The sequence below is a fragment of the Dromiciops gliroides genome, chromosome 5, assembly GCF_019393635.1.
Source record: "Dromiciops gliroides isolate mDroGli1 chromosome 5, mDroGli1.pri, whole genome shotgun sequence".
NCBI lineage: Eukaryota > Metazoa > Chordata > Mammalia > Microbiotheria > Microbiotheriidae > Dromiciops > Dromiciops gliroides.
Window position 1 is genome coordinate 38,100,194 of NC_057865.1, and position 26,729 is coordinate 38,126,922.

Below are 26,729 nucleotides of genomic sequence, written 5' to 3' on the forward strand. Positions count from 1 at the left end.
CGGCGTCGCTACCGGAAGTGGGGGCGGAGAAGCGCCACCGAGAAAGCGTTCCGATCGAGGTCCGTGGCCGAGCGCACTTCCAGTCCTGTCCTCGCGCTAAAGCGGAGCGAGGCTGAGAAGGGATGGAGTATGCTTCTCTGGGGGAGGGGAACGTAGGCGCTCAGCCCGAGCCCCGCCCCCGCCCCCGGAGCCCCGCCCCCACATCCCGGAGCCCCGCCCCCGCCCGCTCCGGGCTTGGAAGCTCCATCCTCGCCCCTGGCTGGAAAGGTAGGTGATGCCACTTAAGGCAGGGTCGTGCCCATCCTACAGATGGGGACACTGAGGCCTGCGAGACCCAGAGCCAAAGGACCAGTGGTCCCGTCCTGTCCCCCCCCCCCCCCCACTTACCAGCTGTACGGTGACACGCAAGCCCTCCCTTCCTCCCAGGCTTCAGTTTCCCAGTTTGTAAAAATTGAGTACCAAGGTTAGGGTGAGAAGAACCCCTGACCCTGGAGTCGAAGGAAGCGGGTTCAGATCCTACCTCTGACTCATTAACAGCGCCAGCCCCCCCAAATTCCTTGTGCCTCAGTTTCCTCATCTGTAAAAGGAAGGGGCTGGACCCAAGGTCCCTTCCAGCTCTAGGTTGAGGTCTGGGGGGCTGGGGGGGGTATCCATAATCCTTGAGATTAAGAACAGGCCCCGCCCCCCCCATTCCCACCCTACAGCAAAGGAGGAAGAGCCCCCTGGTCTGATCCTGCTCCCTGCGCTTCTTCTGCCCCTCCAGACAGGACAGGCCCCTGGGGTCCTGGGGTCCCCAGTGTTTGTGTACGGTCCTCCGTGATGGGTCTTGAAAACATGGGCTGTGCGGGCCTGGGAGCAGGCATTTTATAAATGTTACTTGTTTGATTTTTCAGGAATTCCGTGTGCTGAACCATCCTCTAGGCAAGGGAAGAACAGCAGCAGCAGCAGCTCACATTTATATAGTGCCCACTATGTGCTGGGCTTTACAGTTATTAGCACATGCAAATAACCATTTATTTTGCACCTACTATGTGCAGGGCACCGTCTACTTGTGATGGGTGAAATGAGTCAGACAACAAACCGGTTACTTTGTAGCTTCTAATGTAACAAAAATTAAGACAACAGAAATGGATATTAAATGACCACATTCTTTCATTCAGCAATAAGGCCTGGATTTTTGATAAGTGGGAATTACTCACTTAATTTGTTGATCATGCAAATACAGCTTTACATATACTGTTGTTTCGTTTGTTTCTCGGTGCAGTGAGGGATAAGTGACTTGCCCAGGGTCACACAGCTATACCGTTTTACCTTATCCACCTGAAAATGTTGGATTTATAACTGTACTCTCATTTTCATTCCTTTTTTAGCGCCCGAAACTGCTTGAGCCATGAGAATAGGCTGCCTGAAAATGAAAATGGGGAAATAGCTAAAAAAATGTATCCTAAAAAGAGCTACAGGAAGATGGAGTCATCTGGGAATTACCGGGATGAGGACTCTCTAACAGGGTTCCAGGTGGTATTGTCCACTGGTGGAGGGGATCCACAGAGTGAGAAAGAAGAGAAGAGCAAGCCTTTTAGTCCTGGAGAACTGGCAAAGCAAAGCAGAGATGGCCCAGTCGTGTCTGCCTTTAAACAAGCAAAACTGGAAAAGGAGGCCCAGAAGAATTGGGACCTGTTTTACAAGAGAAATAGTACCAATTTCTTCAAAGACAGACACTGGACCACCAGAGAGTTTGAGGAACTGAGGTCATGTAGGGAGGTAAGTCAGCTAATATTGCCTCTTATGGGAAAGATAAGGCCTGAATGGGTAAAGGGGACTACTGGGTAAGGATACCAGTACAGATGGGCACCTCCTCTGTAATTTGTGGTATTAGCTGGTTAGGTTACTTGTCCACATCACTTCTGACACCAGCACTTAGCACGGTGACTAGCACCTAGTAAGCACTTAATGAATGCTAGTTGTAGGTGCTAAATAAATACCAGTGAATGGGTCTCAGGTTTGGGAAATAATTAAGTGCTTAGCAGTCTATTGAAAGGTGTCTTTTCCCACTCTCCTGAGCTTGTTTCAAGACCACTTGGCATCTTATTAAGCTTATTCGGTGCTTGTGACCGATGGACAACAAACCAGTCACTTGTAGCTTCTAGTGAGAATTAATCCAACATAAATTAAGACAACAGAAATAGAATATACTTATCAGGACTTATCAGGGGGGCAGCCAGGTGGCTCAGTGGATAAAGCACTGGCCCTGGATTCAGGAGTACCTGAGTTCAAATCTGGCCTCAGACACTTGACACTTACTAGCTGTGTGACCCTGGGCATGTCACTTAACCCCCATAGCCCCACAAAAAAAAAAAAGAATATACTTATCAGATGCTTTTAAAAATTTTTTATAGCAGTAAAACCTGGCTTTTTAATAAGAGACTTATCAGCTTCATTTGCTAATCATGCAAATACAACATACACTCTTCTTCTTTCCTCCCAGTTTGATGATCAGAAGTTGACTCTCCTTGAAGCTGGCTGTGGGGTTGGAAACTGTCTATTTCCACTTCTAGAAGAAGATCCAAATATTTTCGCTTACGCCTGTGACTTCTCCCCCCGGGCTGTGGAGTATGTTAAGGTTGGTGTAATCAGCATGTGATGATATTTCTTTAAGAAGGAAGATTCTCAGTGATTGAAACTTGCCTTTTCACATAAAGGTTTGATTTGGCACAATTTAGGCTAAAATAAACCTTTGCTTTTTTTAAAAAATCAAAAAGTATTTTATTATTTCCCAGTTATTTGTAAAGATAGTTTTCAACATTTATTTTAACATTTTGAGCTCCAAATTTTTCTTTCTCCCTCCCTTTTCTCCCCCTTCCCAAGACAGAAAGCAATCTGATATAGGTTGTATATGTACAATCACATTTAACACATTTCTGCATTAGTCCTGTTGTGAAAGAAGAATCAGAACAAAAGGGAAAAACCTCAAAAAAGAAAAAGAAAACAAAGTAGAAACAGTCTGGTTCAATCTGCATTCAGATTCTACAGTTCTTTTTTCTGAATGTGGAGAGCATTTTCCATCATGAGTCCTTTGGGATTGTCTTGGATCATTGTATTGCTGAGAAGAGCCAAGTCTATCACAGTTGATCATCATACAATGTTGTTCTCCTGGTTCTGCTCACTTCACTCAGCATCAGTCCACTTAAGTCTTTCCAGGTTTTTCTGAAATCTGCCTGCTCAGCATTTCTTATAAACTTTTTTTTTTGGGGGGGGGTGGCATACAGGGGCAATGAGGGTTAAGTGACTTGCCCAGGGTCACACAGCTAGTAAGTGTCAAGTGTCTGAGGCCAGATTTGAACTCAGGTCCTCCTGAATCCAGGGCTGGTGCTTTATCCACTGCATTACCTAACTGCCCCCAAACCTTTGCTTTTAAAATTGATATTACCAATGGATAGAGCACCGGCCCTAGAGTCAGGAGGACCTGAGTTCAAATCTGGCCTCAGACACTTAACACTTACTAGCTGTGTGACCCTGGGTAAGTCATTTAACCCCAATTGCCCCACCAAAAAAAAAATTGAATATGACATAACTGATCTAGAAAACAAAATGTAACAAAAATTGATATTACCAATTAGTGCTAATCATGAAAAGGAAAATAAGTTGGAAACAGAATACTGAGGTTGCAAACCTAATTTCATTGATCAGCAGCTCTTAGGTAGTGATTCCTTTTGATAACTGGCAAAATGAAGGTGAGTTCAGTCACCCAATTGGTCACTCTCACATCCCCAATGACTGACTTGGGGGGGGGGGCAATGAGGGTTAAGTGACTTGCCCAGGGTCACACAGCTAGTAAGTGTCAAGTGTCTGCGGCTGGATTTGAACTCAGGTCCTCCAGAATGCAGGGCCTGTGCTCTATCCACTGCGCCACCTAGCTGCCTCCACCCCCCAGACTAATAGAGCCTCCATAGCTGGCTCCCAGGGAGCTGGAGAGAAGTTCTCTAAGAGGAAGATTTTTCTCTAGCTCTCCTTCCACTTTCAGACTGATGATCACTCCTTGGGAGCACCAGTGGTTTGGGGAAGCACCTTCATGGGCACAACCAAGCCCCTCTACCTCCTTTGGAGGCTGAGGTGGAGAGCCATGGACACTCCTCAGCAAGGACGGGGCCGGGCCCCCCTTCCTCTGCTGTTTGCTTGCTCACACCCACTGTGTTTACCTAGTTTTCCAGATGGATAGCCAGCCCTTAGATAACCAAGAGCTAACAACAGGTTATTGTCCTTTTTACTGTCTCTTTGGCCCCTTATCAGTCACTCAGCCAGCATTTCCCATGTACTTGCAGTATGCTAGGCACTCTAGGCTTATAGAGAAAAAGTCAACATTTCCTAAGAAGAAGTCAGTGTTTCCTTACCTTATAAAAATGTATGTTTTGGGGGCAGCTAGGTGGCGCAGTGGATAGAGCACCGGCCCTGGAGTCAGGAATACCTGAGTTCAAATCCGGCCTCAGACACTTAACACTTACTAGCTGTGTGACCCTGGGCAAGTCACTTAACCCCAATTGCCTCACTAAAAAAAAAAAAAAATGTATGTTTCTGAAGATCTGATGGGCTCTAAGTAAAAGGCAACATGTAGCAATTAAATCCTGTTCTTTGTCACAATACCTAAATGTCAGTGACTTTGATTGTAAACAAAATGCCATGGGCAGGAAGGAGAGCCTGGGGTCTCTGGCAGCATCCAAGAGTTTGCTACTCTGGGAGAGAGATCGCCAATTACACGGCATGTTTGCTCTCTACTTTGTAGCACAGGCATATGCTGTACTACATGGTGTCATCACGACACCACAGATTGTGTTGCAACATTGTGAAATGACCAGTGTCATCCACGATGTAATGAAACAGCCAACCATCTTTGGCAGATCGCTGGATTCCTACCTGCTATTACCAGAGCCCTCTGTCAAAGGGTTTTACCCAATGCCACGTTTTCATGGAATGAATTCGTGCTTTTGGGTTAGGCATGCCCACAGTTGGTAAGAGTCTCCCTCTCCAATTCGTGTCCTTCCTAGGAGAATAAAGGCAAGGACAATTTCATTTTTGATTGTGTTCCCCCAGCATCCTGTACAGTGCTCTGCATGTAGTAGACACAATGTTTGTTGAATTTGATTTATTTCAATGTTGGCATGACTTCATTGTGAAACAGTTTGTCACATTTTCCTCCTTTGCCGAATAGAAAAACCCTCTGTATGATTCTGAGCGGTGTAAGGTGTTCCACTGCGATCTGACCCAAGATGATCTCCTCGAATATGTGCCAGCAGCCTCTGTCGATGTCGTCACCTTGATATTTGTGCTTTCTGCTGTTCACCCTGACAAGATGCACCTGGTCTTGCAAAATGTCTACAAGGTAGATGAGAGCCCAATTGGGGGGGGGGGGCAGCTTTCAAATCATGCTTCCCTTTAAAGCCCTTGGGGACCCCTCTTCCAATGATCCATTGTACTGTACATGTATTAGAGGTCAGAAATGGTGCCTTGACTTTGCTCAGGAGATGGTGTGGGTCAAATCAGTTTTTGTACATAGAAAAAATTTTAATTGATTCAAATATTTAATAATTACTTCATGGTGCTGAAAGATTAAAATATTTCCCCTGTGGGGGCGGCTAGGTGGAGCAGTGGATAGAGCACCGGCCCTGGAGTCAGGAATACCTGAGTTCAAATCCAGCCTCAGACACTTAACACTTACTAGCTGTGTGACCCTGGGCAAGTCACTTAACCCCAATTGCCTCACTTAAAAAAAAATATATATATATATATATATATTTCCCCTGTGAACATGGGGTAACACATTTCAGGAATCTACAGGGAAAGTTTCATGGCTTGCAAATAAGTGTCCCAGGCCTTTTGGTCCATGGAAGATGGAGCTGGTGAGCTTCAGGCCAACCACAGATGAATTGGGCTCTGTAGTGACTGTTGGGGAAATGTGGCTTTTGAAAGAAAGAGGGAAATCCTCCTTTGGAGAAACAGCTCTGCAAAGGAAAACTTGATCCCAGACAAAGCCCTGAGCTTCGATTTTTCATCGTTGTGGTCTGACATTTCTTAGGTGTTTGCAAGAATGAATGTGACCACTAAAAGGCATGCCCAAAGGCTGTCCTCTGTAGCAGCTTAGGCAGTCTCCTTTTTTCCTTTCATCCATTCACCGTGCCACACGTCCCATCAGCCATCCAACTTAGCTCAGCCTAGAAAGTTCACAAGCTACAATTAGTGGTGTCTGATCTAAGGAGATTTCAGCTGACATTAATGCCTAGGAATAATGTGCAATGTATGTTTATGTCCATTAGGTATTAAAGCCTGGCAAATGTGTCTTGTTTCGAGACTACGGGCTGAATGATCACGCGATGCTTCGGTTTAAGGCCGGCAACAAGCTGGGAGAAAACTTTTACGTTCGACAAGATGGGACCAGGGCCTATTTCTTTACTGAAGGTAAGAGGAGCGGAAGGGCTGTTTCTCGTTCAAGTGCTTTGTGTTGATTTTCCGTTTTTCATTGCCTTGTAATGGATCCTGATGTAGTGGCGAGTGATCCAGCTGAAGTGTGAGAGATCTGTGCTACCCCCGACCCCTTGGCATCCTTCCTTTCTGGTATTGAGGCAGAGCAGGGAATGGTCAATACAGACCAGTGGTTGGCAATGGATCATTGCGTTCCAAAACAAAGCATGAGACAGAACATTTACGTGCCGGGCAGGGAGTGGACCTCAGCAGATTTTCTGGCTCATTGACTGAGGGCCTGTGGTGTAGCCCACACCCTCCCATTGCACCCTTCAGCACACTGCCTTTTAACATGGGTGTAGAAACAAAAGGCAGTCGTTATGCAGGAAACATCCTCAGCCTTTGACAGCGTTGTACACAGGTGGGACGTGCGGGCCACACAAGGAGCGGTTATTTAATAATCACGTCTGTCGGGCCCAGCGCCATGCTGGTGGTGTGGGAAAAGCTTATAACTAGGTCCCTTCCCTCAAAGACTCAATAACGTTAGTGGAGAGGCAAAGCTAAGCCATATAGATATAATAAATCTCTATCTCTATCTCTGTCTGTGCACACACATGCAGATACGTCTGTGTGTGCAGGTATAAAGCATTCAGAGAACACGAAAAGACAAGAATGTAAGTTAGATTTCATAGACGAGGCTAAGAATGCTACAGGAGGTCAGAAAGAAGACCAAGAAAACTGAAGACAGGATTGAAGACAGGTTGGAGGGGACAGGAAACGCAAATAGAGGTCGCCTCTAGGAAAGTTTGGCAGTGGCGAAAGGGGGGAAAGGGCACAGATGCATTCAGCTTTGTGACGTTTAGCTGGCAGCAGCTAGAGGGGGCAGTGGGCTTGGGGGAAGGGGGCGAGGGAGGGGGGGGAGGTTTTGTCAGTGATGGCGAACCCTCCATTCCCTCCTAGATGTGGGAAAAGATGCTGTGGAAGTCAGAAACCTCCCGAGGTTGAAATGAATAAGAGTCTATCAAATGGGGCAGCTAGGTGGTGCAGTGGATAAAGCACTGGCCTTGGATTCAGGAGGACCTGAGTTCAAATCCAGCCTTAGACACTTGACACTTGACACTTAACTAGCTGTGTGACCCTGGGCAAGTCACTTAACCCTCATTGCCCTGCAAAAACAAAAAACAAAAACAAGAACAAGAGTCTATCAAAGCTGTTTACTACCTTCCACTTTATTGCCTCTTTTCAGAAAGAAGGCATGAAAGGGAGCCCACAGTGAAACAGTTTGCAAAGCCAGGACCCTCCAGAGAGCCTGTTTCCTTAGCCCCAAGGCCGCTGTGTTAGGTCTGCTTGTACAGTGCAGACTGGGCCTTGGACTTGGTCTTCACCTTCATTGGGGTGGGGGAATATGTTTTGATGAACAGTCACTGGGATTTTTACTTGGGCTCCCCTGAGTAGTAGAATAAACGAGGAGCTTGGAGTAAAGCCGTTGAGGGTGCAGAGCTTTTTTGTGAACACCACCAACTTTGAAATTCGTCTTTTCTCTTTACTTAAACGGGACATTGAACATTGTTCAGCACAGGCAGGCACTGGCTTGTAGCAGGACTGTGCTGGGCACAGAGTAGGCATTCCTCAGATGATCATGGAATGAAACAGGATGCCCACCCTGGACATGTGGAAGGTGGCTTACTCGGGGCAACTTCACTCTCCTCCTTTACACTAGAAATGTGTTGTCTGTAAGAGGAGGCTTTGGCTGTGACCTTGTGGAGTCATGGAAACCACTCAGAACTTGGAGTTGGGAAACTTTCCATAGTTTCTGGCTCTGCTCCTTGCAACCCACGTGGCCCTGGCAAAGTCATTTAGCTGTGTGAGAAAAGAATTATTAATAATCTCTTTCTTGGGGTTCTCCCTCCCTGTCCATTGAAAGAAGCTCTCCTTAGGAGATTCTATCAAATCTCATCTGGGACAAACCCCAAGCTCACCAAAGGAGTTTTGGCTGGAGAGAGATTCTTTTGCCTGGTTAGCCCGAGGATTTACTGATGAGATTAAGCCACACCTAGATGAATGGGCTGTGCCCTGACCAGTTTTGAGTGCCCAGTTTTTGAATCAGGGTCTTGAATTCCTTTCTCTCATATCATCCTTAGACTTCATTATAATTTAGCCCACTTTCAGGTCTGTTAACCAATCAGATTTGAATAATGCTAACCAATTAGATCTGATTGATGTATAATGAGACCTGCCTCTTATCAAAAGTGATAAAAAAAAAAAACCTGGACAGGTAGCCATGAAGGTTCTCTCTTGCGTCTCCTTGGGACCACGTGCTTTTGGGGAGCTTTTCTCCAGTTTGTGCTAATTCCCATGCTGAAGCTCTCTCTCTCTGCCTTCTCTATCGTGCAGCCTGGGACCATGAGAAGATATAGGGAGACACTCAGTCAGTCCCTTACTGGTATAATATCAATAAGTTAATATAAGCTTATCCAAAACTTATGTCTCTAGTGATGATTTAAACGTCACAACTGTGCCTCGTGGAAGGAGCTCGACCGTGACATGCTATGACCCACTGACGAGCCCATGAAAGCCATTCCTTGGGAATTAAAATTTTCCATTTGTTTGTGTAACAATGGTGCGCTTGTAGGAAATGGGACCGTGTTGTCTTCCCTTTTTCCAATAAAGTAAAACCCGCCCTAAATGTCAAAGTAAAATATTCACTGGATTAGAACAAAAGCTCTGCCCTGACCTGGTGAGCCAGTAGAAGGGCTGTCCAGGCAGAGATCATCGGAGCCATTCACCTTTCTCTCTTCTAGTATTCCTGGCTCAGCTCTTCAGGGAAGCTGGATATGAAGAAGTGGCCAACGAATATGTGCTCCGAGAAACCGTGAATAAGAAAGAAGGCCTGTCAGTACCCAGAGTTTTTCTTCAGAGCAAATTTCGGAAGGCTTCAAGGACATTGTGATTTTGACTACTGGGACCACAAGCCTCAACCTTTCACAGAATAAAAAACAATCTGGGGCAGAGGCACACGCTTAAAAGTTAGAATCTTTGTCTCAATTTAGGAATTCACTTCTTCAGGGCATCCGTCATCTCACAAATGGGGAACTTTCCTCCAATGGTGCCAGGCACGGACCATCTCCACCTGCTCCTTCTTCACGGTTCTTGTCTGCTCCCCCCAGACCCTGCCACACCCTAGAGGCCTTCTTCTTAACCCTGCATCTGTGAGCTTTTTTCAGTGATATTTCAATATAACACGTCTCCTTTGTAATCCTACGTATCTTAATTTTATGCTTTTAAAAATGTAGTCCTGAGAACAGGTGTTTGGGTTTCACCAGACTCCCAAGGGGGTCCAAGACACAGACAAAGGTTTTGGACCCCTGCTCAAGGCCTTTCACCATTCCAGAGGTGCCCAGGAGGGTTTGTTAACCTAGTCGTGTTCACTCTATCATGTGGCTGGCCCGCTTCCTCGTTCAGGCACATTCTAAAGGCATTTGGCATTTCATGCCTATTGGGCGGCAGCCTGAGACCTAGGAAAGGTACAGTGTTGTGGACTCATGTCCACTTGTGTCACCCTCCACTCTTCCTTTGTAAGTTGATACCACTCAGGGATGGGGGCAGTGGGAGCCGTCGTTGGAGGGAATCATGGGATGCCGGTCTGCCGGCATGTCAGGTGTTTAACCCTCAGCAATAAAGAACCACCAACAGCAGACACCAGAGCAGCCTGAAAGCCATGGAGTACAAAGGAAATGGGGCTTTGTCCCACCTTCCAAGTCCTGAGAGACTGGGAGCCACACGTCCCAATTGTGTTTCAGAAAATATAGTCAGAAGGGGCACACTCGGTGGGAGAGATGAAGGAAGACTTGGCCCGTGGCCTCCAAGGGCTCGTACACAACTAGATGGGATTTCGGTATCTCTTGTCTTGTCGTGTCGAGTAGCTTCTACTCATCGTGGGTGATCAATCTCCAAGGATGGACTTTTGAAAGAGACAAGTGCGAGGGGATCCCCTTACATCCTAGTGATGCCCCAAATGTGGGCCTCCCCAGCAGGTGATGAGAGCATCATCATTCCGGGAGGAGGACGGCAGGTATTAAAGCGCATGGAGTCAGCGAATTGGTAGGAATGGCAATTGTTCTGTTCTTCGCCGTCAGCTGCAGGCTCCCAGATCCTCCCTCTCCCAGAAGTGGTTGTTTAAAACAACGAGCCAAGAGAAAGGGAGAGGTGGGTTTGTATTTTTGTTCAAAATAAAGGGAGATTTTTAATCAATATATGCTGAAATCTTCTTCTCTGAACTTTTATGGGAATGGGAGGAAGACAAAACACATTGGGGGAAAAACCCCGCCTCGAAGTGCCTGTTTTAGCAGAGGGAATTGTTTGTTTTTCTGTGTCTCGTCATTGTCGTTTGTTCTTTTGCTGGTAAGTACAAAAGTGTTCTCTTCCTTGCTCCCCACATCCTTGGGTTGGAACAGATGTAGCTGCCTCCAGCAAATGCAGTGTTTGGCCACAAACACAGATGCCTCTAGGAAAGTCTAACAGGGAAGAAGATAAAGGCAGACTGCATTAACTCTCTTCACTCCACGGCCGGCTTTCATTATGTCGGCTATGATTGTTTTAGGGCCTGGCTCCTCAAGCCACTGCTGATTTGATGGCTCCAGTAAGGGACAGCCCATCTCCCAGATAAAATACCCAGGGGTCATCAGGGCCCTCGAGGGGGTCCTGGGACACTCCTGGATAATCCAGTGACAGAGCTCCAGTCACAAGTGAGAAAAGATAGAATAGATTGGAGCAACATAGACTTGTCCTCGTGGAGAGACAGACAGATCCAGAGCTGGTAGAAAAGTAACACATTGGTTAAGAACAGGGGATGTTTCCGGGGACGGAGCTAGCACCGCTATCTGTTCACCGGAGGCAGAACTGAAAACCTGGCCCCTCCCTCCTGCTTTGGAGAACGGTGCTCACAGACGTTCCTGAAGCTTTGAATCTTCCCTCTATACATGAGGCTTGACTTAGCACAAGATGAATCCATGGCAGAGAAAACTGTTTCCTGGCATAAATACACACAAATTTAAATATCCTTTTCCTTTCCTTCTCCAAACATACGTGTCCAGGGTCTCCATTGTGACCTCCCAGGCCAAAACATCTCTCCCTTCTGTGTGTTGTTTCCCGCACTAAGAATATGAAACTCTGGGGGTAGGGACCATTGGGCCACCAAACTAAGGCTTTTTCATCCAGTCAAAGCTTCCCCTTCCTCTTCCTGCCAATTTTACATAATTCAGAGGAAATAACCATGTATCATGTTGTCCAAATAATGGAAATAGTTCATAGGAAAATTTCTCTCCTGGATCCTACCTTTGGAGCAGGACAGGATAGTTAGTACAGGCCACCTAATCCACCCTCCACCCCTCCATTTGATAGAGGTGAAAGCTGAGGCCCAGAGAGCACCAGGGACTTGCCCAGGGCCACAGAGCTAGGAACTGTCCAAAGCAGGCTCTGATTCCAAGTCTCCACTAAACCTCACTGGGAATCCACAGACCCACAGGAAGGAAAAAGAGTTGAGAGGAGGGTGTGCGATGTGTTCAATGGTACTGGGGGTCTCCCTTGAGTAATTTTAGAGGACACTGCTAGATACTGACCTTGTCTTACACGGTTATTGTGAGAAGACACACCAACCCTGAACTTCTATTCGTATTTGTCATCTTAGACTTTTTTTAAAGATTTCAGTAAGCATTTGTTAAATACCTCCATGTGTCAGACATGATGCCAAGAGCTAGGGATACAGAGACAAGATAACCCCTGGCGGAAAATAGACTTGTAAGTACAAAATACATGGAGTGTGATTTCCTGGCGAAGGTCAGTCGACCAGGACTTGCAGAAGGCCCAACAGAAAAGGCCGGTGTGGGATAGGAACACAAGAGGACAAGGGGTGGGAGTGGCCTGGATGAGTACAAGGAAGCCCACCGTGGTGACCACAGATAGAAGCTGTGTATACAGTCTATACTGCAGACTTAGGGGGATTCTGAGTGGAGCCACAAGGCAGCAAGTTTTCACTGGATTAACAAGCCCTGAGGAAAAGATGAGAAGGGGTGGGGAAGACCTGTAAGGCAGAGGTCCAGCCTCTCTCCTTTCAGTCCGGGGAGACCTGGGGCCAGGCTATAGAGAAGGGTATGGCACGTTTGTTGCTCAGCCTTAGCCAGGTTAACTCGACCTCAGGATTCATTCCAAGGTTGCATAGATGGCCCAGGAAGAGCTTGAAAAGCATTGAAATCAAAAGAAATGGGTGGTTGTTGATGCAGTGGTCGCCAGGGGGCAGTAGAGGCCAGTCCCTCATCGGCTTTCTTCCAAACGCACCTTAGTCACCATCATAACACAGCCATCCATTTCTGTGACAACACCGCTGGCAAAGCCCTCGGCTGTGTCTGCTATCTCGTGTTACCAAGAACTTATTGTACTTCTGACCTAGCTGCATCGTCTAGGCACCACCCAGGTGGAGCAGGCTTCTTCCCACCAAACCAGGGCGAAGACTCAGGTGCTTTGTTTTCCATTGAATTTCAGTCATCAATCTGGAATATTCACCCATGTCAGCGGGGTAGCATTCCTTTGCCAGCCTGCTTCATGCCCCCCATTACCCTTTTACGAAAACCCTTCCCAGCCACGACACTTCTGCTGAGTTGCCTCTCACTCAGTAAAACAGACCAGTCTGATAACAAGAGAGAAGGGGTATTTACATGTTCACACACTTCTAGGGAAATTCTTATCTCACCAGCAATGTCTAAATCTTTCCAAAAAAAAAAAAAGCTCTCTAAATGGAGGATATAATTATTAATGATAATCTTAACTATGGAGACTTCCAAGTATTCTTGCAAACAGAATGGAATTTGATTCATAAATTATAAATTAGATTATAAATACCTCCATGGGTCCATTGGGCTTACTTGGTGCGAGGTCACACAACGGGAGAAAGAGAGGGCCCCAAAGACAAAGGAACAATGCGACTTGTGGCAGTACTGCGAGAATAGAGGGTCCCCAAGAGAAAGTAATGGCTGAACTGCAGAAAAGGCCAGAGAGAAAAACAGGACACAGAGACAGAAGACAGAGGAAGATAGAGACAGGGGACAAAGAGATAGAGACAGAGACAGACGGAGACAGGGGACAAAGAGAGAGACAGAGAGAGTGTGCATCTTCCCTAAAACTTTCCCTGCTGGTCTAGCCAGGTAACATGTAGTCAGTCATATTCTCTGAGGATCATGATAGTCTCCACCTTTCCTGAGAGTTGGAGGCACAATTGAACATTTTGCAGCTCAAGTTCTATGCCAAGTTCTATGTTCAGAGGGTGTGTGTGTGTGTGTGTGTGTGTGTGTGTGTGTGTGTGTGTGTGTGTGTGTGTGTGTGTGTGTGTTGGAGAGGTGGGGAAGGAACAGGCCACTTTAGGACTGAGATCAAAACCCTCTGAACAGGGGCAGCTAGGTGGCGCAGTGGATATAGCGCACCAGCCCTGGATTCAGGAGTACCTGAGTTCAAATCCAGCCTCAGACACTTGACACTTACTAGCTGTGTGACCCTAGGCAAGTCACTTAACCCCCGTTGCCTGCAAAAAAAACAAAAAAAACAAAAAAAAACCAAAAACAAAAAAAACCCTCTGAACAGCAGAAAGCTGCCTCTCCAATCCAGTCCTCTAAACCCCAGCTGCTATTATTTTCTGAGACCAGTGGACTTCCTTGAGAACTAAGTGTATGTACGTTAGGGGACACACTGCTGTGGACTCCTTCTTAGGAGACTGTTGCCCAAGATGGCTAAACCCTGTGCCGTCCACCAGCTTCCCAGCACATGGGTAATGAAAGTGCTTTCCTGAGCCACAGGTTTCCTTCCTTGGGAGGAAAACACACACTCCATCTACCCGTTCATTTTTACAGCCGAGGGTCTGCCGGCTGGTCACATACTTCCTTCACATATTAGTCATTTTTATCTCAGGCAGGATTTTCTTCTCTTTCACAGTTGCTGGCCAGGGAAGAGAAGATTATAAAATAAATCATTTGGAGCCATGATAGAAATTATGACTTCTTTTCACAGATACTTGAATAACCTTCCTCAGGTTATGAAAAAAAAAATTTTTTTTGTTAAAAAATTATATATTTGGGGCAGCTAGGTGGCGCAGTGGATAGAGCACCGGCCCTGGAGTCAGGAGTACCTGAGTTCAAATCTGACCTCAGTCACTTAACCCCAATTGCCTCACTAAAAAAAACAACATTCTATATTTGGGGGGCTTTCACTTCTTGTCAATATGTTGAATTTGATGAAATCCAACTGAAAACTAAACAGGGCACTATTCTGGGTGCTGGGGAGAATATAATCATAGGATCATGGGTTTGGAGCTGGACAGAACTTTCACAATTCCATTGATTCTAGCTCCTTTATTTTGAAGATGAGTAGGGAAGCTAACCAGGGCAAGGGCCATCTTTGTATGTGTGGCTCAGAGGGCCATTGAATAGCTTCTTCTCTCCCGACTTTCTCCAAGGGACAAAGCCTGGAGGAGGAGCAACAATTTGGGGCAAGAGGTGAGGGGGGTACTAGGCTAGAAGTAGACCCATCTACTCTCTTAAATATTATTGGCCTACAGGATGGGGTTGAATTCAATCCAATTTCTGATCTCCATGTGGTTATTGGGGAAAGGAAAATCCCAAGCTGTACATCTAAGTGGGACTCACTTCCCACCAACCATTTCCATGAGGAACACTCATATAATTAGCAAAAAACCCATTTATATATATATCCAAGTCTCATAGCAAGAAACAGAAACCGGAGGAAATATGCATGTGAGAATAGATGGTAGATAATACAAAGTGAAGGAGATCTCCTATGGGGATCAAGGTAACTCAGCTTAGCTGAAGGAGAGTCCTAGCTCTTAGCCAAGGAGAAGTTCCCCAAAGTATAGTATAGCAAGCTGGGGACAGGGCCACAACAGAGACTCATTACAACTTTTCAGTGTCCCCATCAAACATGGCACCGAGCATTGAATACTCAAGTGTAGTCTGACTGGGGTCCCCAGGAATACAAGGGGTTACAGCCTTTTATAATAAATATGTTTATAGGACAAAAAGCAACAACAACCAAGCCCAAGCAAGGAGATAGTGCTAGGGTTTCTGGGGACGGTGGGTCAGGGACATAGGATTGCCCTCTTCATGGATCCAAAGGGACTTCAGGAAGTAGTTAGACTCCTGTGTGGCCTCAGGGGGCAGAACTGGGAGCAATGAGCGGATGTTACCACGGCCCAGATGTAACCTCCATGTAACAAAAATATCCTCATTGATTAGAGGTAAGTCACAACAGAATGGACGGCCTTGGGATGAAGCGGGTTCCTTCAAACAAGCCCCTTGTCAGGGGACATCATTTCTTGTTCAGGTGTGAGTTGGACAAGGGGGCCAGTGAGGGCTCTTCAGGTCTAAGTGGTAGATGGAATGCTGTCCTCCAATATGCCCCATTGGGAAGCCATGTAAACCAAAGCACACAAGTCTTGAAGCAACTGTTTGGAGGGCCCCTTTTCATCTGACCACCCTACCAGACTGTGTAAGAGCATTCCATCTGCTACCTTCTTTCCCTGAAGGAGCTTGTCTCTAGTACCCAGGTGATCTGAATTTTGGAGGGTTTGTTTGAATGCTGTATAGAGGATTCACTTTTCCAGACTATTTGCAGGGGGGTACATTGTACATTTAGCAGCCAGTTTCTGAAGGGGGTTGGGGGAAAGGCTGTGGAGAAGAAGAATTGAAGAAATTGCCTGTTTTAATTGGATTTCTGCAATGGATGGATGGATGGATGAGTATGTGGGTGAATAAGAGCTTACAAGCAAGCAATACAATCCCTGCCCTCCCTGGAGTCTAATGGGGGAAGACAATATGCTGGGGGAAGGGGCTTGGTAAGAAGGAGGTGAGGCAGGCAGCCTGGATGATGGTAAGGAGACGGGGAAGTCAGACTAGTGAGTCAAGTTTAACCAATTTAAAACTGAAAGTGAAAGTCCACAGACTTTGCAAACTAACCATCTGGGTCTGTGGAAAAGTCAATGTTTGGTGCGCATCTGAATGAGCCAGTACTTCCCCCTAGCCCAGTCCCCATTAGTTCATTCAGCAGCCCACAGCACAAAGCCCACAGTGAGGTAAGCATTGGTGAGGCCTCTTACGACATCTGGTCAGGGTTCTGGACTCACCAGTTAGGAGGGCAGGACATCATGGTGGCAGTAACCCAGGAAGGAATAAATAACCCATCGGCAGTGGCTAAAAAGTTCTCTGGCCAGGAGTCAGGAAGACCTGAATTCAAATTTGACCTCAGACACTAGTTCTATGACCTTGGCTAAGTCATTTCACCCAGTTTGCCTCAGTTTCCTCATCTGCCAAATGAACTGGAGAAGGAAATGGCTAACCACTCCAGGATCTCTGCCAAGAAAATCCTAAAGGGGGGTCAGGAGGAGTCAGAACCAACCAAAATGACTCAATAAAAGTGGCCAGACAAACGTTCTTTCAAAATAGCAGTCAACACATTAATCTTATCTTCCTCTTCTTTTCTCTCCTGTTCACAATGCCTTTGTTTTCTTTATTCACTGTTGCTTATGTTTTGGGGAAAGTAGATGGGGGTTTGGGGTAGGGGTCCTTAGGATTCCTCTTGTAAGTATTACACCTTCTTGCACAAATATCCAATTAGAATAGAATAATATTTCATTAGGCACTACGAAATAGAAGCCAAGAGAGAAGTCCTTGGACTTCTCACGGGGAGAAGGCATGGCACAGAGTGGTTCTCTGAGATACCTTTCTCCTTGAGCAGGAGACAGGCAAATCCTTCTATAGAGGACCAATGGTGGTCCGATGGGATGATCATCTGACTGTGGAAAGTTTCCTTATTGGGAGAAGCCCATCCCCCACTGGTGGTAGCTGGGGGAAGTTTTGTGAGAGAAGGCTCTGATCTCTCAAACCATCTCTGTCACAAAGGCAGCAGCCACACCTAATCTTATCTCCCCAAGGAGTGGTGGTCCTGGAGTTACTTCAATTCAGATCCCATGCTGCTCATCTCTAGGTGTGTCTATCCTTAGTTTCTCAAGGAGAAGGTTCCTTGATTTCTCCCAGAAAACTTCTAAAATACCCTGGGCCCATAACATTTTTTTTTTTCTTACCATATAATACTAATAGAGCTAGTGTCAAAGATTTTAAAGTTTAAAAATGTGACTGGATAAACTAAAAATAGAATTGAGAAGTGTCAACCTGAAAATTAATCAATCAATATAGGAAAAATAAGGTCTTTAATCGGGACAGAGGAGTTATAACTCATAGTTTTGCAAAGCAGATTGCTAGGAATACCCAAAGATGGGGACTAAAGATAGGGTTTTTATGGGATAAAAGAACAGGGAGCTATGAGACTGTCCTAGGGTTAGGTAAGTTTCTCACAAAAAAGAAACTAATTAACTCTTTATAGAAACTACTTAATGTAAATGAACATTTTTACATAAAACCTAAAGTCCTGGAAGTAAGTTTGAGAATCTTTGGGAGGGGATAGTTTGTGGGAGATCCATAAAACAAATCAAGAGTCTGGAATTGACCAACTTTGGTCAGCCCCAGGAAATTAATTGGCCTGGGAAGGGGGAATAGATAAGCATCAGAAAGTTCTTAGTAAATTATGGTTATTAGAAGAAAAATGTAACACCTGGACCTGGAACCTTTAACAAGACACAGTTACTGGTTCGGCCCACTTCCAGATACTTTTCCTGATCACTATCACAACCACTGAGAAAAACAATGTTCTAAAAATTTTCTGGACGGGGCAGCTAGGTGGCGCAGTGGATAAAGCACCGGCCCTGGATTCAGGAGTACCTGAGTTCAAATCCAGCCTCAGACAGTTAACACTTACTAGCTGTGTGACCCTGGGCAAGTCACTTAACTCCAATTGCCTCACTAAAATAAAATAAAATAAAATTTCTGAGACACAACGCTAGGATGTTAGAAAAAGGAAAAAAAACTTTATTTTTACATTTTTAAAAAAATGGGCTCTGCCCCTAGTAGGCTCGCAGACCTGTTTTTATAACAGCGATCTGGCCCCCAGAATTACAATCATACATGTAGGTGCTGGCTAGTTCATCAAGGCAGCATCCCCAACCCCCCTGCATTGTTCACTTCTTCGGGGGGAACCTTCTTTGAGAAATCCTATATTTAAATTAACCCCGTCACCTGTGGACTTCAGTCTCTCAAGCACCTCTTTCTATTCCTCCTGATGTAGGAGGCAAAAAGGGGTTAATAGAAAAACCTAAGATCCAAGCTCTAATTCAGATATTAGCTCTAAAAGGGAGTCAGACCCCAGTTAATGGATAACTTAAAAGTTAGGATGTTAGGTTCTCGTATCTACATAAATCAGTACCCATAACGGGAACAGAGAGAGCTAGGCCATGGAGACCTGAAGACTATAACAATAAAGGAATTGACAAGGCATAGAAATTCTAATGAAAAATGAAGAGGTTTTGAAACTAGCCATGGGAATCAGAAAGAGACATGTGCAGAAAAGGCCAAATTTGTCCCCAGATTCACCTTATGATGTGTAAACCCCCAAAACACACCTCCACTGAAAAAGGTACAGCCTCGGGGGTTGGCTTAGGAGACCCCAGGAACTCCAAATTAGGATAAGCCTTCGCCTGTACCTCCCCAAGGTGGAGAATATTATAATGAGAAGGACAGGCATTCCCCTGTACCTCCCTAAGGTGGAGATTATTATAATAAGACTGATAATCAATTTATCTATACTAGAAATATAACTGTCTTCTCTTTCACTATTGGAGAGATACCTTTCCACTATTCTGGTTCTCTCCCTGTGGTCACTCACAGTATTGCAATAAAACTTGGGAAACTGAGTCACTGAGTCTTGTAATTCTTTTGGGACGACTCACGATCAATTTGACCCCAAATTCTGCTCATATCACTCTCAATGAATCTGAATTCACCTCTCAGACACTTTAATCACCCCAGACAGTTTCAATCACCCTGAGAGGGGCCCATCCTTTTCCTAACAACCACTCTGTCATTAGGCAACTAGGTGGTGTGGATAGAGCACAGGGCCTGGAGTTGGAAGACCTGACTTCAAATCCAGCCTTGCATACTTCCTAGCTGTGTGACCTTGGGCAAATCACTTACCCACTGTTTGTCTTGGAGGCAGCCAAATGACTCAGTAGTTGGAGTCCTGGGCCTGGAGTCAGGAAGACCCAGCTTCAGGTGCTTACTAGCAGTGGGACCCTGGGCAAGTCACTTAAACATGTTTGCTTTAATCCACTGGAAAAGGAAATGCAAACTACTCCAGTATCTTTACCAAGAAAACCCCATAGGTGGTGTCAAAAATTAAATGTAGTTTTTATTTGCCCATCTCCTACAAAAAAATAATAAACAGATCAGAGAAATTAATTTTTAATATCTCCTACAATTTGTTTCCATGCCTGTCCTACCAAAAAACAGATCAGAGAACATGTCTCCTAAAGGAAAAACCAGATCAGAGACAAACGGAAAAACATAATACCAGTTTATTTGTCCCAAGAAGAAAGAAACATGATCATTGTTCCAAAAGGGGTTCAGAGACTCCCTCTTTCTAAGGGCATATAAGGGTTTTTTTTGTTCACTGGTGACAGGGTGTTGTCAGTTTCATTAGTGTGATACAAATCAACCCAAAAGCAATATATAACAAGAATGGATGTAATGCAAAGCAGTTTTAACAATTTCAGTTATAACAAGTATGGAGGAAATATAGAAGCACCATGATAAGATTACAGGATTCCAAAAAGGTGTTTGGCAAGGATGAGGACACCCAGATGTCCCCATAAGATAGGGACTTACCATCCTGAGGAAAGAAGGCCCCAGGTAAGGACTTTTATCTGCTAGCTATCTGGGTTCAGTTTGGAGTTCAGGTGAAAAACATTTTGCTCCTATTAACCCAGGGTTTCATAAAAAATACTTTTGGATAGTAAGCCACCTCCATCAAATCCTGGTAATCCATACATTCATATTAACAGCAGTATTGATGTAGGAGGCAAAAAAAGGGGTTAACAGAAAAACCTAAGACTCAAGCTCTAATTCAGATATGAACCCTAAAAGGGATTCAGACCTCAGTTAATGGATAACTTAAGACTTGAGTCTTCATTAATATAAGTCAAGGTATAGGTTTTTATGTACCCACATTAATCAGTACCCATAAGAAGAACAAGCAGGTCAGAGAGACCTTAAACATAACAATGATACACTGACAGGGTATAGAAATTCTACGGATAAATGAAGGTATTGTGAAACTAGCCATGGGAATAAAAAAGTGACATGCACAGAAAAAGCCAAATTTGTTCCCAGATTCACCTTATGATGTGTAAATCCCCAAAACACACCTCCACAGAAAAAGGTACCCGCCTTGGGGGTTGGCTTAGGACCCCAGGAACTCTAAATTAGGATAAACTCTCCCCTGTAGCTCCCTAAAGTGGAGATTATTATAATGAGACTGATAATCAATTTATTCATACTATAAATATAACTGTCTTTCCCTATTGGAGAGATACAGGTCCACTTTTCTGGTTCTCTCCCTGTGGTCACTCACAGTATTGCAATAAAACTTGGGAAACTGAGACACTGAGTCTTGTAATTCTTTTGGGACGACTCACGATCAATTTGACCCTAATTCCATCCCACATCAGTATGGTCGTGAACTGGTCAACACAACTGAACAACCACCAAGCCACCAGTTCGAAATTGCTCTCTGCCACTAGAAATCACTTTGCATTATTTTACGTATATCTTGTAGCCATTTCACCAGTACATGGGACACTTCCCCACACCCCCTAGAATGTAAGCTCTTTGAGGGTAAGGCTGCTCTGCCTTATCATCCCTGTAACCCTTGGTACTTGCTTAACATAGACCAGATGCTGAATAAATGTTGCAGTTAAGTTGTTGAACTGAACTTCTTCTTCCAGGATCAAGGAAAATTGAGTGGAATAGCAAAAAAAAAAAAACAAACAAAAAAAAAAGCTTTGTTTTCTGTGGTGTGCACTCTGCCACCTAAATCCTATGCATTAAATTGTCACTTTCAATTCAACAAACTTTTTTTTTGCCTTCAACAAAATCCCTGTCCAGCAATTCACCAAGTATTCATTACATGCCCACTGTGTGCAAGAGAGTATCATACCTACTCTGTGACAAGAGACTATGCTCAGACATTGAGGGTCTGGGACGCACTGAATGAAGTGCTAAATTTGGAGTTACAAGGACCTGGGTTTGAGTGCTGCCAGCTAATGGCACTGGAGTGGTTTTCAGTTCCTTCTTCAGTGGATTAAGGTAAACAGAAGTTAAATGACTTCCCCAGGGTCACACGGCCAGTAAATGTCTGAGGCTGGATGTGAACTCAGGTTTTCCTGACTCTAGGCCTAGGACTCTATCCACTTGAGCCATCTAGTTGCCCCCTAGTTAGGCTTTGAGGTCCTTTCTATTTCTAAATCTATATGATCCTATCAAGATTCCATGAAAAAGTTCACAGTCTAGTAGGAAGAATGGCTACCCTCACCATTCCTGTAATCTTCTGAACCAAAAATACCTCTCCAAGACCCTTTAAGTGTCTCTCCCATCAATCAACATTTATGATTAAGCACCTACTTAGAGCCAAGCATTATGAAAAGCACAAAAGGAGGCAAACAATAGTCCCTGCCTTCAAGGAGTTCACAATCTAATAGTGGAGACAGCAAGGGATCCAGTATCCACAAAGCAAGCTATAGACAAGATAAATAGGAAATAACCAACTGCCAGGGAGTATTAGAATTACTAGGGGGTGGGGGTAGGGAAAGCTTCTTGTAGGAGGTAGGATTTTAGTTGAGACTTAAAGGAAGCCAGGGAGCTCTCTAGTCAGAGCGGAGGAGAGAGAGACCCTTGTAGGCAAGGGGGCAGCCAGAAAAAATGCCCGGATTCAAGGAACAATCATGAGTCCTGCACGACTGGATAGAATCGGAAAGGCAGGAAGGGGAAAGGTTAAGAGCGTTAGCTCCATGAAACCAGGGACTAAAATCTAAGAGCTCTGGAGTTCCTAGCTGTTTGACCCTAGGCAAGCCATTTAACTTCTGTCTCAGTCTCGGTAAAATGGGTCTAATACTAGCACCTCCCTCCCAGGGTGGGTTGTGAGGATAAAACGAGATAGTAAATATAAAGTACCTGGCACATAGCAAGGACTTAATAAATACTTTTTACCCGTCCTAATACTTTTTTCATTCATTTAATAAATGTTTGTTTATGATTTGATCGAAAGAATCCCAGTATTGCTGGAGCCAGAATAACTGAACTGCAGACCTGCTGATATTTTAGCACTTTTTGTCTGTCCCCCAGCTCCCTTCAAGGCCCAGCTGAAGTCCCATTTTCTGGTGGAGTTCCGTCCTGCCCCTTTTGCTAGGGCTTCCCCTCAGAAATTACTTTAGATTTGTTTATATTGGTAATCGATATATATATATATATATATAGAGAGAGAGAGAGAGAGAGAGAGAGAGAGAGAGAGAGAGAGTAGATGTCAATCCACTATCATCATATCCCTACATCCTGTCACATTGTATGATAATAGGATTGGAAAGGACCTTAGAGGTCATCGGGTCTAATGCCTTACTTTTACAAATAAGGAAACTGAGGCACGGTGGTTAATTAATTTGTCAGGGTCACATAGCTAGCTAATAAGTGGCTGAGGCAGGATCTGAACCCCGGGCTTCTTGACTCTCAGTCCAGTGTCCTAGAAGCGCTTAATAATTGCTGATCGATTGATTGATTGAGAAGACAGTATCTAGGTGAGGTGACTCAGCTGGGGGGGGGGGGGGAAGAGGGAGGTGAGAAAGAGAATGAAATTGGAAGTTCCAGAGAGTATTTCGAGGGAGGAGGGGGGCGGGAGAGGGGAAAGTAAGTAAAACTTAGGAGACAAGAGGATGATTGATGGCGGTGAGGGTCTGAGGTAGTAGAAAATATCGTCGGCAAGAAGGGTTCAAGGATGCTAGGGGGAAAGGCTGGCTGCGGGTCGGAAATTCCCCAGCGACCCTGAAACTTTGACCTTAGGATACGGGAGAGGGGTGGGGGAGAAGAGGGAACTCCGGTGGCGGGGCGGGGGGTGGGAGTGGAGGAGGGCTTTCCAACATTCTAGAAATAGAGCCTGCTCCTCCCCCCTTTTCCTTCTAATAATTCCCAGGAGGGTCTTTATCCTACTGTGACATTGAATCGGGGAATAATAATATGCTTGTTCCCTCGAGAGGGACCTAGGCACCGCTGGGATTCGAACCCAGGATCTCCTGTTTACTAGACAGGCGCTTTAACCAACTAAGCCACGGCGCCGCTGCAGACAAAGGGAGGCGATGAATGGTAAAGAATGAAAGACTAAGTCCAAAGGTTAGGGCCCGAAGAGGAGCTGGCGGGGGAAGGGGAGTAGGGAACCCGGGAGTTCCGGGAAGAAATCGATCAGCTGCTCGAAAGTTTCAAGTCGAAACCAACCGAGTCAGAGAAACTGGCCCCGAGTTACCTGCCCTGCGCGAGGCCGCAGCCCCAGGTGGACGCCCCCGTGTTACATTGTATCCGAGGCAGACCCGGAGCGTCGGGCTCGGGCCGGCGTGGGGGAGGGGACGGGCTTTGTCCTCGTTTTCTCGGGGTGCCCTAGAACTCCACGCTCACTCTCACCTAGGATGGGTCGTTCCGTGACTTTACAAAGGGCTCATCTTCCCCCCTACACCCTGCCCCCAAAACAATTTTTGTTCATGACAGGTGAATTTTTAAATTTGAAATATGAGAAACTCAGCCTCCCCTATACGTACAATGTGCATAACAGAAATACTTGTTATTTTTTCTTTATTTTTATAGGCACCGGAAGAAGAAAGCCACTGAAAAACAGATGAGGTTTTGGTTTTTGTTTTATTCTGAACATAAGCTGCAAGCAAAAGGTCCAGGGGCTGGACTGAATGACCCCTTTCGCCCTCTTTCTATTAGGCCCCCAAAGTGAAAGCCAGCCAACTGTCTGAAGATGGGCTTCTACCCTTTTACTTTTTACTGGGCTTCCCTTACTCCCTTGTCCCAGCTGTTAATTTTAAAAAAAAAAAGCTTCAAATGATCTCTTTGTTCTAAAAGACCTGGACAACTCCAGAAGAAATGCCACTTTAGGGGAGAGACACCAACTGAAACTAATTGTGGAAAGTCATTTGGAAATGAAAGCCTAAATTTGCAGGGTATGGTAAGAAAGACAAGATACACTGGGTGGTGTAGGGGAGAAAGCCATGGTTTGGTGCCTGGTAGTTGTGGGTTCAAGACTCCTGTCTTCTAAGCGTGAGTGGAGTAACATTTGCAAATTGGCTTCATTTTGTCTCTTCATTCATTTAGACCTTCCCAGGTCTAACAATCCATTCCGCCCCCCCCCCCCCATCGGTCCAAATTAATTTTCTTGTCTCGTCTTTATTGTTCTCTAATTGCTTCGTCTCCACGTCTTGTCTCCCCAAAGACATCAAGGAGGCATGCCCTGCCTGGGTCTGGATGTTCTTCAGCACTTAGTGCAATATTGAACGCTAGCAGGACCCCAGTTATTGAACTGAGTGATTGAATAAAAGAATGAGGATGGGACCGGACAACACCCAAACAGGGCCGATGATGGCGTTTCCTTCCTGTCAGGGAGGGAAACTATTCAACTCCAGGTTTTGTTCAGGGATACTCTCCCGTAGCTTCTCAATCTTTACAACATTTAGAGTTTGCTACAGTAGAGATTCCGGGGAGTTTCCCCCCGGGGTGAGATCTAGAATGCTCTCTTAGTTGATCAGTTACCGCTATTCCAATGGGAGGTCTCCTTCACTCTGTACTGTCTGGTGCAGCGCTCTCCTATATAAACCCTCTCTGATTTCTATTCTGCCATAATTTGGATAAATGGGTTGCTTTGCTTTTTTCGATATGGATATTCATTGTGGAATTAGTATTAGGTGGGAAAAGGGTCAAGCCTTGGATATAGAGCTTGGATATAGGTACCCCTTTCCCCCCCAGCACTCAAAACAGTAACTGACACACAAAAGACACTTAATAACGGTTTACTGATTGATTCCCCCAATAATGAGAAACAGTGATCAGCGATTGAACCTGATTATGTCCCTTAGACTAACAATACTTAAAGGAGCGGATGGATATAAATCTAGACCAGCACTTACTCTCTCTTCCTCTCTCCCTAGAGAAGGGTGGGTGTAGATGAGGCCTCCCTTCCAGCCATGCATGGACACCCCCATGTTACAGGTTGGGGACAGTCCCTGGCCACACAATATGTAGGACTTCTTCATTACAGTAACTCACATGACTCGGCTTAGCATAAATAAATACCAGCATGCCATGGAAAAAAAATTCTAGCATTAAAAGTTTGCCCATTTACAGAAAGTAGTAGGAAAAAGGGTTCATTGTGCCCCACTGTGCACTACCCCCAACATGTGTGCGTATTTTTTCATATATAGGTAGCTGTCTACCTTGTCCATCCCTCTTTGAAGTGATATCCCATTCCTGAATAATGTTAAAAGCCCTCGTTTGGATTACACTTTATGTCAAGTCAATAAGCATCTATTAAGTGGCAAGCACTAAGCCTGAACTGGGAATTCAAAGAAAGGCAAATATAATCTGCCTTCAAGGAGGTTACAATCTAATAGAGGAGACAATATGTCAATAACTATGTGTAAGATAAATGCAGGATGGGGGCCAGCTAGGTGGCGCAGTGGATAGAGCACCGGCCCTGGAGTCAGGAGTACCTGAGTTCAAATTTGGCCTCAGACACTTAACACTTACTAGCTGTGTGACCCTGGGCAAGTCACTTAACCCCAATTGCCCCCCTAAAAAAAAAAAGATAAATGCAGGATGAATTGGAGAAAATCTCATAGGGAAAGCACTGGCATTGAGGGAGAATTGGGAAAGGCTTCGTATAGGAAGTAGGATTTAATCTGGGATTTGAAGGAAACCAAATGAGAGGAGGAGAGAGAGAATTCTGGGCATGAAGGACAGCCATTGAAAAGAGGAATTGGGCAGTGGAGTTTCTAGGAAGCAAGAGTCTGATGACAGAGTACATTGTTGGGAGTAAGGTGGAAGAAGACAAGAAAGGTAGGAAGGGTTATAAAGGTTACAAAGAGCTTTTAAAGCCAAACAGAAGAGTTTGTATTTGATCATGGAGGTAATGGGAGCCACTGAAATTGATTGACTGGAGAGGTGATATGGTCAGAGGTATGCTTTAGGAAGATCAATTTGACAGTAAAATAGAGGACAGACTGAAGAGGAGAGAGACTTGTG

General features: G+C 45.2%; 1 protein-coding gene and 1 non-coding gene across 4 annotated transcripts; one reads left to right on the forward strand and one right to left on the reverse strand.

Moving 5' to 3' along the window:
* The first annotated feature begins 113 nt into the window (after positions 1-113).
* Positions 114-24,470, forward strand: METTL6 (methyltransferase 6, methylcytidine). Of its 3 annotated transcripts, none has more exons than XM_043966247.1 (6): positions 114-267; positions 1,371-1,761; positions 2,486-2,620; positions 5,204-5,374; positions 6,306-6,447; positions 24,294-24,470. In XM_043966247.1, the coding sequence occupies exons 2-6, from the start codon at positions 1,438-1,440 to the stop codon at positions 24,326-24,328; spliced, it is 807 nt and encodes a 268-aa protein (XP_043822182.1). In that variant the 5' UTR covers positions 114-267; positions 1,371-1,437; the 3' UTR covers positions 24,329-24,470. The 3 variants fall into 3 exon arrangements, with proteins under 3 accessions (XP_043822182.1, XP_043822181.1, XP_043822183.1); XM_043966246.1 differs by lacking the exon at positions 24,294-24,470 and adding an exon at positions 9,252-10,701; XM_043966248.1 differs by lacking the exon at positions 24,294-24,470 and adding an exon at positions 8,944-9,086.
* Positions 23,701-23,774, reverse strand: TRNAT-AGU. Its single transcript has one exon. It is a non-coding gene; the product is annotated as a tRNA-Thr (tRNA).
* Positions 24,471-26,729: the final 2,259 nt, after the last annotated feature.

Bases quoted from the DNA above. Each gene is read 5' to 3' on its own strand.
- METTL6 (XM_043966246.1), top strand. From the start codon at position 1,438: ATGTATCCTAAAAAGAGCTACAGGAAGATGGAGTCATCTGGGAATTAC. The intron at 2,621-5,203 runs GTTGGTGTAATC...TTTGCCGAATAG, and splicing joins GGGCTGTGGAGTATGTTAAG to AAAAACCCTCTGTATGATTC. The intron at 5,375-6,305 runs GTAGATGAGAGC...TATGTCCATTAG, and splicing joins TCTTGCAAAATGTCTACAAG to GTATTAAAGCCTGGCAAATG.